This window comes from Dromaius novaehollandiae, chromosome 7 (assembly GCF_036370855.1).
Source record: "Dromaius novaehollandiae isolate bDroNov1 chromosome 7, bDroNov1.hap1, whole genome shotgun sequence".
NCBI classification, from domain to species: domain Eukaryota; kingdom Metazoa; phylum Chordata; class Aves; order Casuariiformes; family Dromaiidae; genus Dromaius; species Dromaius novaehollandiae.
The window spans coordinates 46,702,870-46,716,629 of record NC_088104.1 but is presented as its reverse complement, the minus strand read 5'-3'; the positions used below and the strand labels follow the sequence as shown (position 1 = coordinate 46,716,629).

Sequence of the window (13,760 nt, the reverse complement as noted above, 5' to 3'; positions counted from 1 at the left end):
GGTGAGGCAAGGAGAAAGCAAGATGTAGTTTCTGCAAGCTCATCACAACAGGAAACCTCAGCAGAAACCAGATTTACCTGGGTTTGTTCCCCAGGAAGCTGATTCAAGCTCTGGTGGCTCTAACAGTTTTCGTCCTAGAAATGGGAGCAGTAAAAAATGCAGAGCTCAGTCGTTGGTAAACAGGTCCGGGGGCTCTTTCTGCCAGCAAGCAGCAGAGAAAAAGGTACCAAGAGAGATGTTAAAATTTTGCAAATCTTTGAAACCTTGCAGTCACCAGCTGCACCTCTGGGGAGACAATTCACACATATGTAGGCTGTCTCATTGCACCTGGTTGATTTTTTATTTTATTATTTAGTTTTTATTTTATTTAGGCTTTTTTTTTAGTTGAATAGACTAGAGAAGTTTTCCCATAGGTAAAAATTGACAAGAAAGTTTTGTGCACTTGCTTTTTCCTGCTTTTTTCCTGTAGCAAAGCTCACAAGGTTTTGCAGGTATAAACACCCCTGGTTATCCATCAGGTTGATGCTTTGACTAATATGAGAAAGAAAGTAATTGTGCTCAGGATGGAGGAAGCTGCAGTGGACTACAAGTGAGGGCAAAGGCAAGCCAGTCATGAAAATAATGGCCAAGAAATAGAGAGGGCTTGCAGAAACGGGACCGAGCAAAAAACCACTAGATTGCTTAAACTTCACCAGGCTATTTCAAATACAGCACCCTAAGCAGCACCCTCAAAAATGAGCAGAGAACTTGTTAGGTGACCATGCAGGCAAAACACTTTGGATGTAAAAAACACAAATGGAGGTGCAAGCGTGCAGAAAGATGCTTGCATGTACAAAATGCCCTTGGGCCTAAGCAAAGTGTATCACATTGAATATAATCTCTTCTCAGGGCAATCCTAACAGGCAAGCCGTCGTATCAGTTCCTTGTGTTGGCGTCCTGGCACAGAGCCACCCTCCCAGTTTGAAACACACCCTTACTTCTGCGTGCACGTTTGAATACCCAGTGCCAAAGGGGAATGGTGGTAATCCATCTAGCTTTCCTGTAGCTCCACTCCTGCTGTTCCATGGCAGGATATCAGTCCACAGACAGCAGACGCTGGCTGCAGATATGGTCTCCTGTAACTGTTATAATTTGGGCTTGAGTGATTCAGAGGAGAGATGTGCAATCTGCAAATCAAACCCTTTTGCCTTGCCCAGTCAAAGATCAAAAGGGGAAAGAAATCAATAGGATTTTCAGAAGCCACCAGTGCTGGCTAGCACTGCCCACCTCCCCCTGCTGCAATCCTTACGCCGTTAGACAACTCAGACCTGAGGCCAAGGAACAGCCCCTGGAATGAATTGGCTGCTGATCTGGAAATCTGATTCAATGTCTGTTTGGCCCTCTTTGAGTCAAAGGGACCAGATCTGGAAACCAGAGAACATGGCTAGGTGGAGCTCCTCAGCTTTGACTGCCTGTGCTCCCCCACATTTCTGGAAGACTGTAGGATCAGGATGGGGTCAGGTAGGGCTTTTTGAGGTCAGCCTACTCCAGGGCAAGCCACTCTTTGAGCAATGCCTTTGCTGAATTTGCAAGCAGCCCTCATTCTCTGAGATGATGGAGCAGACCCACAGCCCTCCAGTAAGCTCCTGCATGAGCAGCATGTTCCTTCCCACATTTCTAACCCTGATCTGTGCCTACCTCTAGCCAGAGAGGCTCTGGCTCTGTGTGACACAGTCCATACTTGCTCCCTTGTGGGGAAAGCAGCTCTCTGCACTGGGCTTTATGGCAGTGTCTGGAAGGCAACCTGACTGGGGTTGGCAATGGACGTAGGCTCCGCTTAGTCCATTTTGAAACTGAGGTTCAAGCAAAACAGACAGAGGCTAAATCCATCTGGGATCTAACACCTAGGTTCCCTGCTGCCATGCCTGATAGCAGCATAACACAGACCAGAATAGCTTTCTAGCTATTGCACTGTTTGCTGTCACTGCAGATTTAGTGGGACTAGATTTAATTAGCTCCCCCAACTGCAAAGCATCATGTTGGACTGCTGATTGGCAATGATGTCTCATCCAGAGGAAAAGAGCAGCCCACTTAAAAGCTGCCTTAGTGCATGGGTTATTGTACACATGGCCCTGGACCAAAAGCTGTAATGCCAATGAGCACAAGGGGATAGTTACTGCAAGGGACAGAAACCTTTGCACTGTGGTGCCTTCCCAGCAAGAACACAATACCAGTTTTCAAAGCTCTTAGCAACAGGCCACTCCTGCTCAGCACAACTTTTCTGTTAAAATGGATCTGTTTACTCACTGTGTTTCAGTCAGAGCTGACTCCTCGCTCTTCTCCCATGGGTAATGTGTGGACAGTAAAGAAAGGGGAGCAGAGGACGCAACAGTGTTTACTTGCAATGCGTTGGTTGTCCTTGGGGACAAAGTAAAGCCCAAGTGAGGAACAAAGTGGCTGGTAAACAAGACAGATGAAGGTGGAACTCAAGTGTCCGGATCACTTGTGATGCCAGGTTCATTTATTTGTACTTGTAATAAAGGCCTCCTGTTTAACCACTCTCTCCTCATACACTCACAGGCAGACACACATATATATATTTATATATTTTTATACAATTACAGACATGCTGCAATGAAAGGCAGAAAGTTTTTAATGCATCAAATCCCATTACACTCTATAGTAAACCTTTATCTTTTGGACTATGCTTTTTTTTTTTTTTTTTCTTTTCTTAAATGTGCATGAAAACCAACCGATTCCAAACTGACATAACCAGTTCTCGTACAGATGCGGGAGAAAGGGAACAACTGTGATTGCTGTCTCAGCATTGGGAAGTTATGGGTGTCCATGAGAAATCCCTGGGAGAAATACAAGATAATGTAAATCCATATCATTCTAAATGAGTGCAATGGAAAAGTGTGAGTTTGCAAACAGGTTAGTATCTGGCCTGGGCTTAGGAAATGCCTTTTCAATGTTTTCAGAAATACGTTTAAGTCCAGTGTAACTCACCAGCCATATCATATCATATCTATCTGTTACAAGGCGAATGCATAGTCTGTGGACAGTGCTGGACACTGTTCCAGCCTATCTCATCAGGAGGTTTAACAAGATGACCTCCTGAGGTCCTCTGGAGCCTGAATTAGCCTAAGATCCTAACAGCAGTTAGCCAGTGCTTCCTGTAACAGTGCTGAAGTAAAGCAACATGATTAACCCAACTCTGTAGCATGGCGAGCCAATGCCTCCTGCTCTGGGGAAGCCACTCCTGCTGACAGAACAGCTTCACTTCAGTTACACGTGAAAAGGATCTTCTTGCATGATTGGCTTAGACAGTGCGGATATCTCCCCCCCACACCCCACCCCCAAAAAAATCTCCTCCAAAAATGAGCTCCCACATATATACTATGAGTGACATTCCCATGACGGGCCAGCTCCAGAAGTCAGCATGAATGCAGCGAGCTCCTGCCCCCAGATCATAGCCAGGAGTTGCCAGGGCAGTCAGCAACTTGAAGGGGAAGATCACAGTGGCAGAGGCAGGAGCAGAGCGTAGGACTTCCGACTATTATGCAAGTCACCATCAGGGCGTACTGGAGCATCAGTTTTCAAGCTGTCCCATCTGAGGTCCATAGACTATTTCTAAAGACTGCAAAAGATAAGGTAAGGAGGAAAAGTAAGCACGCACTGCTTGTTTGGGATATACTGGGATAGATCCTCCACTGACATAAGGCAGCAGAGCTCCACTGAAATCAGGCTCTGCTGATTCACTTTCTTGGAGCATATGGGGTATTATTTCTAGAAACCTGGCCAGGCCCATCACCAGAAGAGACATGCAGCCAGGGCAGGGGAGTTCACCTGCCCTCTCTTCCCTCAGTAGCTAGTAGTTTGTCGTCTGTGGGTGGCCTTTTGCACTGCTGGACTGATCCCACCCCACTTGAAAACTGATCCACCCAGGACCTGGGGCCTGTGAGTCTCAGGGAGAGCTTCCAATATCTAAAAATACCCAGTAATCCAACACAGCCAGCATACACTGTCTCGCTTATTAGACAAGACCTTTTCTCCAGCTCCTAACACTGAAGCAATGAAAAAGAAAAGCAAAACATTCAAAGAAAACGTCCTCTGATTCTCTAAAGCAGCCTTTATCCATGGGCAGGCAGCTCGACTGCTCCTCCACATTCGCTGACATTTGCAGCTGCCACCTCTAAGCAGACATTTTCTCCAGCTTGCCGTCCTCTCCCAGCCTTGTGCCTCATTCTCCACAGTGGCTTCATCCTGCTCCTGACAACAGGGTGCTGGATTCCTGTAACACAGCCCTCTGATCAGAGAAGAGTGGTCCATCAGTTTGGGCAAAGCTTGATCATCCTTTCCCCATGGGACCTGGACAAGTGCCTTCCAGTGGAGTGTGGACTTGCTAAAAACTTGTGGTTTGACCCTTCTTTCTTCACTTTGTCACTGCGGTGATTGCAAACAAGAGTTTCTAGTTTCAGGGCTGTGAAATCCCCCTCCATGGACCCAAAAGGTCTGTCTGCCCTGAGCATGCCTAGGTTAGAGGAGAAGAGAGGGGGCAGGAGTGAACTCCTATTATCCCACCTCTTTTATTTCTTGGAATTAAGCCAATGGTTACATTTACTGCCAGACTGCATCCTGCAAGGATGAGAAGAGAAATGTACCTCCTCACTCTTATTTCTGGATTAACAAGAACTTCTTGAAAGTCTTGCAGCCAAACTGGGCACTAAGTTCTGTGATTTTAAAGGATAATTATTTATACCTGGCTCTAAAATGAGTGGTTAGCCTCACCACCACCACCTCCAACACCCTTTCCAGAGGTACCACCTTTTAAATCCCTGAAGGTTCCTCACAGACCTTTCAAGCAGCAGAAGAAAGCTGCTTTATGAAATATTTGGCAATTCTATCATCTGCTTCAGTGGCAGACTAACACTCAAACTGTTCTTTAAAGAAAGAAAGAAAGAAAGAAAGAAGGAAAGAGAAGAAAGAAAGAAATGCCATAGCCGTAACAGTAATTCACGCTTAGCTCAGTCTATAAAGCTTCTCTCTTCCTGGATCCATGCCAACAGTCTGAATTTTTAGTGAACTCTAAAGTTAAGTTGCCCCGGTGATAAATGCATCTTTGGGGAAAGTGGAAAAAAAAATCTCCCACCCCCTCCATCTTTAGCACAGTTCAACAGTTCTCTGCAGAATTTATATATTTTCTAAAGTAGACATGAAGATGTACATTAACAAGAAGCTAAAACAGGAAGGAGAGATGGGAGGAGGACTTAAGCTGAGCATCTGGGATTGTCATTGGGATTTGGGCTATAATCACAAAGAAGGCAACAAATAGGTTACTTTGGGTCCAATAAGCTCCTGGAATGAATTTATGGGAGTGCAGAAAGTTAATAATGCTGCAAATAAGTCTTGACATGCCTTAACATGACTGTCTTCAGGGAAAAGAGGCAGGACTGATGCATCAGTTGTACTTTGATGTAAGTCATTCCATCAGGCATCCAGGATTTTGCTCCTTCCATCCTGAACATGAGAAAGTGGAGAACCCTGAGTGGCAGTTACAGCGTAACATCACAGAAAGGCAGAGACCAGAAAATCCCACCCATCTGTCATCTTCAGCACAGCACAAAATGAGACATAGAAAGACAGGAATGGTAACTCTGCTGTATAGTGCTGCTCCCAGCAATCAGTCAGGCAAGTGAAGAAGCAGAGTTAAAATCAAAAGAAGAATCACGAAGATAAACACAGACAAAATCAGTAGCGCAGATATGGCAGCTCATGAGCATCCCACTTGCACAGGGGACCCCAGTCCCGAATGACTGTTTCTACTGGCTTCACTATGCAGCTACACCATTAGGGCAAAATGGCCAAAAAAAGGAGAAATTTTACATTGGTTTTGCCCAGAGGGTTGTGCATCAAATGAATCTGATGATCTTTGGATGCTTTCAGTTCAGTATTTTTTGTCTTGACTGGAGGGTGCCTGTCTATGAGGAAACAGGGCAATCATTTTCCTACATGCTCCTTTCATTTATCCCAGTAAAATTATGGGAACAGTCCAGGAAGAGCATAGTATCATGCATTTTTCTCAGCATGCTTCTCCCAGTGCTTACTTTTGTTAAGAGCGTGAAAGGCTCTGGCTGTGGAAATCCTTCTTTGGCAGCCCAATACTGTCCTGCAGTAACTCCTCAGGGGACCCTAGCTCAAAGCATGAAATACATCATTGGCAAGGGATTGAATGAGTCCATCCTTCACCAACACTCCCAGTAGCTGGGTGTTCCCAGCTCTCTGCTTCGGTGCAAAACTTCACCAAGAATGGATGCAATGGGTTGCCCCTTGGTATTGTCCATGCAATGGCCATCAGTAGCATCCATCCTGAAGGCCACGACTATCATTTGGCTGCTCCTGCTAGCTGCAGGACAGGCTCTACCCAAATGTCTAAAGACATTCTCCCTTCCCAATTGTGGAAGGAGTGAGCTTCAGATGAAAAGCAGACTCTGTCTGGGCACTTCAGCCAGTCTGTTCTTCATCTTTTTTGCATTCGCCGTATGACCAGGGCCTGCTTTGCACCTCCTGAGATGCTGAGCAGAGCTGCTGTCACATTGTGGGCAGAGAGGTACAAAGGAGAGGGGCTGACCATGTTCAGCGTGTGAGAAAGGATGCAGCCCATACCTCAGCCATGGGCCCCCTAGCCACTTGGGGAGACTGGCCCCTGCTCACAAAGCAATTGTGCTTGCGAGTATTTACTCTCCAGGGCACATTACTGTGACTGGGCCATTTTTGGCAACAGCTACAGGCACCATCAGAGACAACCCCAGCAATGGCAGACAGGGGAGGGAAACATTAACAGGGCTTTTATCACCCTTTTCCGGGAGGAATTGCAATCCGGAGCCTTCCTCTGAGGGCAGATGTGGGAATATCAAAGGAGAAGCAGGTGCCTCCTTTACCTCAGTCAACAAACGAAACACCTCCTTCCAGGCAGGTTAGAAAATAACATAAAATCTGCTGTGGACAAGTTTCCATTGACAGAGAAGAGCTGCCCAGAAATGAGTCACGCGGGAACATTTCAGTTAAACCTTCCCCACTCCCACCAGGGGATTTTCAGACAAAAGGGACTCTTTTCATTTTTTTCTCTCCAGTAAGTACTCATATTTTGATGGGGAAATAAAATAGATCTTTTTTTTTCCTTCCTCTTTTTCTCCCTTTGAACAGCTTCATTCACAACTTGTGTGGAAATGTCAGAAGAAATATCTTGAGGAAAAGTAAAGGCAACAAAAAGAAAAGGAGCTACAAGAGCTGGGGAGGAAAACAGTTTGTTTCCAACATAAACTAGGCAAAACATTTTGCAGCCTTCCCTGTCCCCATTCTTCTTCTGACTCCAGACACTGCTCACTTCATAGTTCTGCTAAGAAACACCCACCCTGAGCAAAGCCTTCTTCAGCCTCTGGGTGCCGTGGGATGCTGTTACCTTTTTCTCAGGGCTGGGCTTCATCTCTTGTGGAGAAAAGACAGGCAGTGTCCACCAAGCAAAGGGTTATGGCAAGTTTCATTGTCATGGCTGATCTCCCACGTACAGCTGAGACTCGGCACCGTTTTCTCCAGTGCTCTTGGTACCACTAGTGGGGGCTCATCCACGAGCTGGTGCCTGCATCACACAAAATGCCACCACCACTGCTGCTCACTAGCAGTCCCACATACAGCCAGACTCAGCCTCTGTGGACTGCAAAGGCCTACCGCACCTTTCCCTTGGTTGGTTGGTCTCTTTTGCATTTGGTCTCATTGTCAAAAAGTACTGAAGTCACTGCACTGAAGAGCGAACCAAATGGCTGAAGTTCCTGGAAACTTTTGCAGTTATAGCATGAGTACCAGGAGGAACATTAAGAAAAGTCTCCTGACTATTAAACAATCAGGAGAAAACATATCAGTTATACAAAGCTTATCTGCATGGAAATAGGGAAGGGAACAGCATTCATCAGTGAGAAATATCTGGCAGCAGGGATTATTGTTTCTGAGTATAAAGCAATAAGCAGAGATGATGTGGGATAGGAAGTCCGGCTCTACCAAGTGCCTGATGTTCAGCCTCTGGTGTTTTTCCCTCACACTTTGGACCCGCAGATCTGATTCTTTTCACCAAGTGCATGTTATCCCTGTATCGATCTCACGAACAAAATTCTTCCTTATTTCATACATCTCCTTCAATAAACCAGAACAACTGGTTGCACTTTCAGGAACAGTTTTTAAAATAGGTATTTCATTTAGGCTTAGAGAAGATGCTGGCCATACTGGGACCAAAATTAATCTCCAAATAGAGAAAAAAGAGATGATGACACAATTTGCTGGATAATACAGGAATGTTTGTCCTCTGCTTTGTTAGTACCATTGCTGAAGACATTAAAAATGCCTGTGAGTGTTTAGGACAAAAGGTCACATGCAAGACATCTCCAGTGCTTTCAAATGAGATTTCCCTCCTGGCGTGGTTTGGCTGTGTCTACAGCGTGTGACACAACTGAAGGGAGAGCTAGTTTGCTGGGAAAACAACCCTCAAACACAACTGCTACAGGTTAGGGGCCAGTGCTTGCTTGGTGTGTCTGAACAGCGAGCAAAATCAGTGAATGCAGCAAACTGGCTGCATGTGGAAACCCATTCAAACACTGCTCTACCCCATCCTCATTAGATGGCGGAAGAATTGCACTCACCTTTCAGCTGACAGGAGAAGTGCACCTTGTCAGAGCACACCACACCACCTCCAAGACTGGCACCACCCATGCAGAGTTTAAGGCTGTAGGATCTCTCGCTAGCAAAGGAAAGGTTAGTTAGACCCTTGGGTACACAGAGGATTTCTGTATCGCAAGGAGAATGGTAATGCAGAAGAGACAAGTCTTACTTGAAAACCTTTCCTGTTTTTAAAATGTAAAACAATGATAGTCTGGACCAGAAACTTTGTTCCAAGTTTCAGTTAGTCATTTGATTTCATCCTCTCTTTTTCTGGGCCGGAATCTCCTGTAGACTGAGGTGTACCCATCAGAGAGCTAACATCAGGTTATCCAATGGGCAATAGCTATTTGTTGATTGATGGACATCCTTTCCATCCTTTAGCATTACATCTCCATCATCAGCTGAATGATAAAGAGGCAGCTGTAATGGAAATACTCAACTGGGTTTTGCAGACCAAAAAGGATGATAATCTAATCTGAAAGGAGCAACTTCCATTTAATTATAACCATCAGATGTTTCCACTAGAGGCAAAGCAGAAAGAAAATCTAACTCAAAGCAGCAAGACCTCAAAGCAGGGCTGCAAGAAGCTGTGGGCACCAAAAATAGCAACAAAGTGGACTGCCACTCACAGGATCTGCGTTCATACTCTGGCCTCTCGCCTTGCCATCTCTGGCAGGTTCCTGGTGCTCTCTGAGCCACCATCCCTGCTCTGAATGGGAAGATGGAGATTTGCTAACCCTCATATCACAGAAAGCAGACCTAGAGATGATATAAAAGGCACTCAGGTTTCGTCCAAAAATATGTTGTGAGCCTCATCACTAGGGAGAAAGCTTTGAAATTGTGAACAGAAAGGCAAAAATGAAAGAACTAAATATATTTTTTATCAATTTTGGGTCAGAAGCAAAGGGTCAGGAGGGAGCTGTCTCATTATTTCCTAATGCTTATTCCTGGCTATGCCGGCGTGACACTTCCTTCTCCTTGTGGCTTTGATTGAAGGTCTCCCAAGCAAGGAACGTGTTTTATTCCATGAACATTTAGTGCCAGTCCCAAAAGGAACAGGAATCACCTTGAACCACTGGCATTTGAATGTACCTGGCTATTCTGCATCAATTCATCCATACTGCACTTCATTGGAAGGATGTAAAAGTCCCAGCATTTGTCTCCTGACACACAGAGATGTCAAGCAGGGACTATTTGCTGGCTGAAGCTCTGACTTGCAGCCTGCAACACCTGAGCTTCACCAGAGGCAACTGTCTCAGTTTTGCCAAGGAGACCTCAGGCAGATGTGCTGATTCAGGAGACATCTGACTGTGGGCGTTTTATGGGCACTGCAGAGCGTTTACTAGTGCCAGCACTGCTCAGCAGCTGAGCCAGACTCAGCCCTCTGCAAGGCCCATTTGTGAGGTCTGAGGAGTTGGACAAGACAGAGGTCTAGCACGTTTGCTGGCTTTCCTTGCTGATGTGGGGCGGCTCTTCCAGTGTGTCCCTCCGGCAGCCTCCAGGCTATCCTAACGGACTCATGTGGAGGGAGTCCTGCCTCTGCCACAGACACCCTGCACAGCTGGGCATCAAAAGGAAAGGAAGTTTGGTGCCATAGACCTGGAAAAAATTACACCTCAGGTGTGACACTTGCATCACACCTGCAGCTGAAATGTCCGTGTGAGATGGAGCCCATGACACAGCCTGGCCCTTGCTCTGAGCAGGCCAAGTGGTCACGTAGGAACATCAAGATGTTTTGGGCAATTCAAATCCAGGCCTGAGGGTGCAGCTCTCAGCAACTCAAAGGAGAACTACCGCCCCAGATGAGATGAATTCAGTCTTACCAGCACTGAACAACAAAATCAAAAACCTTTATTAGTGATGAAAAGCTCATTAAGTCCCCCAGCAGCAGCATCTAGGCCTCTGTCTTCCTTTAGTGTCTGTGCTTTTGAAGAAGACTGAGTTTGCCGCTGTGTCCAGCTAGCAACAGGCATCAGGATCTCCATGGTGTTGGACATCTGTGGAGAAAGCACATTGTAAAGGCGGTAAGTTGTGGTGAAAGCTAGAAAATGCCACAACTGAAAAACAAGCACAAGACTGTAGCTCAGGATTATGCAAAAATAGTAGACCATTTCATAAGGTGCTCACATATAGACAGACAAATTAAGCCTGCTCTCCAGACAGTTCTAGCTAGCTCTGTCTTGCAAGGGTTTGACTTTTCCGTCTTAACACTGTGCCCTTAGTAAACTTTTTTTTCTGTGCATTGTATATAGAAAATACAGCCATCTGCACGCACCCCATCTTGGAAGTAAGAGAATCCCAGTGTTGAGTGAGTGCAGGCACTTACAGGCTGACACGCTGTCCCTGCTGCAGTCACAAGGGTCTCTTTATAGATCGAGTCTCTGGGCACGCCAGCCCTGGACCAGTCTAACTGAATCAGTGGAGAAAAATAAACATCCTTCTCTTGGAAGCGCCTAACACAATTTCATTTAGCCAGACTATGGCTGTGAAGGCGCCGGATGTATATTTATTGAATTGAGCCCGAAGAGAACAAAAGGGAAAAAGAAGCCCCCAGCAGTTATGGCAAGGGGGATTTAGGGAAAGAAAACAAAGCAAGAACTCCCCCCTACTCAAATCCTAACACTAAAAAAAGAAACTACAAAATCATTTTTAAATGTGATTTCCGTAGAGGGTAATGTGAACATGCTGCGGTTTTAAAACAATTAAATGAAGAAAGGTGCATTTTGGAAAGAGGGGGGGTATAAGAATTATTAGCATGTTCCCAAGCAGCAGTATTCCTGCATATTTTATGGTACACTCTGGACACTGGCCTACCTCCGAGGTGGAGTGTGAACATAAAACATTTCCCCAGTTGTTTTTCCCGTTCAGATGCAGCGATGCTAAACAGCTGTGAAGCGAATCACGGGCAGCATTCCCTGGCCTGGCTTTTACTCACAGTGGCAGGGTGACAGGGTTTAGAGCTAATTAAGAAATGAAAATTGACTCTTTACTCCACACGTTTAACCACCTTCCCCCCACTCCAATCCCTCCCAGGGAAGTGGTTTCTATTTTAAAGTATTTCACATCAAACCCATGTTCACTCTTTTGTGCTTCTTTTGTCTTTTTTTTTTCCTATTGGAACTGGCTCCAGCATGGTTATTTAAAATGTTTCAGCTATGAAAAAACAGCTTCCAGTAAAAAAATAACAATGACTTTTCTGATAATGCTTCTTACAATATCTCTCCTTCCGCAAGTGCTCGTAGTGCTGCAACATTTCTTTTAACAAATGACCCTAAGTTCTTACCTGTTCCCTCCAAAAGAGGTCCTTAACTAGAAATGCATTAGAAACATCACCATGCTCTACTTGAGAGAGATACAGAAAACAAGCCAAGTAGTGACTGAAGGACACGGAAAAGCTTTATTGGCGATCAAGACAGCAATATAGCAATAGCAATAACAGCAATAAGAAACATTTTGTAGGTATTGTTATTCTGGAATAAAGGTGCAATTTTGGCTTTTGGCATGTATCCCTAGTAAGAAACAATAAAAGGCAAAATAAACTAATGGAAGGAAAAATAAAAGGTACCCAATCAAGTATAATGCAGTATAAAGCGAGAAAAGGACTATGTAAGGAGCACGTAGAAGAGAAGAGAAGAGAAGAGATGTGGGCAGGGATGTGCCTATGCCATGGTGCTGATTTCCTCCTGGAAGAGCCCAGCAAATGCTTTTCTTAGGCTCTCCAAGTCACTCCTCCGCATAGCAGAGCAATTACCCCCTGCCTGGCTGCCCCAAACCTGCATGGGCTGCAGAAGCTGACGTAACAAGAAGCCATGACACAAAAAGCATCCCTAACAAGTATGACTATCTCAGCCTGCTTTTAATATCACCAACATCCCTTCCGCAGGTCAGGAGTATCACGTTACATAATCCTTCTGGTGCGAAAAGTGGGAAGGAGGACAGAATAGCCTCTTAAGAACATTTTAGCTGGGCTATAAATACTGATGAAGCAGGCTGCCTTCCCATCCTGGTATTTCACAAAGCTTCTCCAAAAGCAGGAATCCACACATGGAAACAGCCTGCCCCTGCTTGGTGTCAGGCTATGCCATCCCTGCACCCTTGAGGACCCTTCTGCAGGCAGAAAAGGCTTCTTATAGCCCAGGCACTTTGCAAAGCCAGGTGAGTAGATCTGCCATGCATTGTTGGCCTGGGGTGGTAGGGCCTGGGGTGTGTGAGGGGCAAGTATGATGCCTACTTCTCCGAGCAGATCTGGCAGTGCCAGTGCCCCCTGCTCGATGCAGAGATAAAGCAGTAGAAACCTCTTATGCTTTGCTCCTCAAAGCGTGGAAGTTAAACTCTAATGCAATACAGTTGTTTCTTTCTTTAAACAAAAGTTAAAAACAAAGAAAAGGGCAAGAAAAGCAGGAAAAAATACAGTCAGCAGCACCTGGTTATTAACACAAGCCATGGGGTATGGAATCTGATACCCGCTGCCTTTATCAAGTCAGGGTTTGACAAGTAAAAGTAATAGATTATGGTCAATTTTCAAAGCCCTTTTAATATTGCAGACAACTGCAAAGCTGAATACTCTAGTCTCAGCCTTATTAAAGGCTATTTTCATAACCATAAACTAACAGAGCAATGTCTCATTTTATAATTAATACATATTGTTATTAATAGATTTAAACAAAGCTGGCTTTCATTCCTTTATTTAGTGGTGCATTTGGTGAAGCACTTAAAGGGGGCCATTCCAGTGTACACATATAACTGTTTTAATTACATCCTGTGAATTTATTTTTCCAGGGAGAAATATTTCTCAGGGAAAATGTCTATAAAAGTAACTTTAGAAGCAATGTAATTCTGTGTGTGTTTCCTATAGGAAATCTGTTTAGTTTAAGTCCCAGGTTCTAACACTCTCTTTTATGTAGCAGTGTGACCTGAAGAATGATGCTGACAGCTGTATTAAATCCTAGTATCTCTTCTGAAATGAAATTGCTAATGGATTTGCGAGTCGTATCTTGACAGGACTAGACTTCCTCCCTTTTGACTGATCTTGCCTGCAGGATGACTCCTTCACAGCTCCCCAAAAGGAGGCA

General features: G+C 45.1%; 1 protein-coding gene across 1 annotated transcript in view; it reads right to left on the bottom strand.

Annotated features, from left to right (window-relative positions):
• Positions 1-10,517: 10,517 nt before the first annotated feature.
• Positions 10,518-13,760, bottom strand: part of TRAF3IP1 (TRAF3 interacting protein 1) — an 83,846-nt gene continuing 80,603 nt past the window's right edge. Inside the window, exon 16 of the mRNA XM_064515476.1 lies at positions 10,518-10,685. Coding sequence (XP_064371546.1) covers positions 10,661-10,685 — 25 coding nt within the window. The 3' untranslated portion in view covers positions 10,518-10,660. The remainder of the gene's footprint in view (positions 10,686-13,760) is intronic.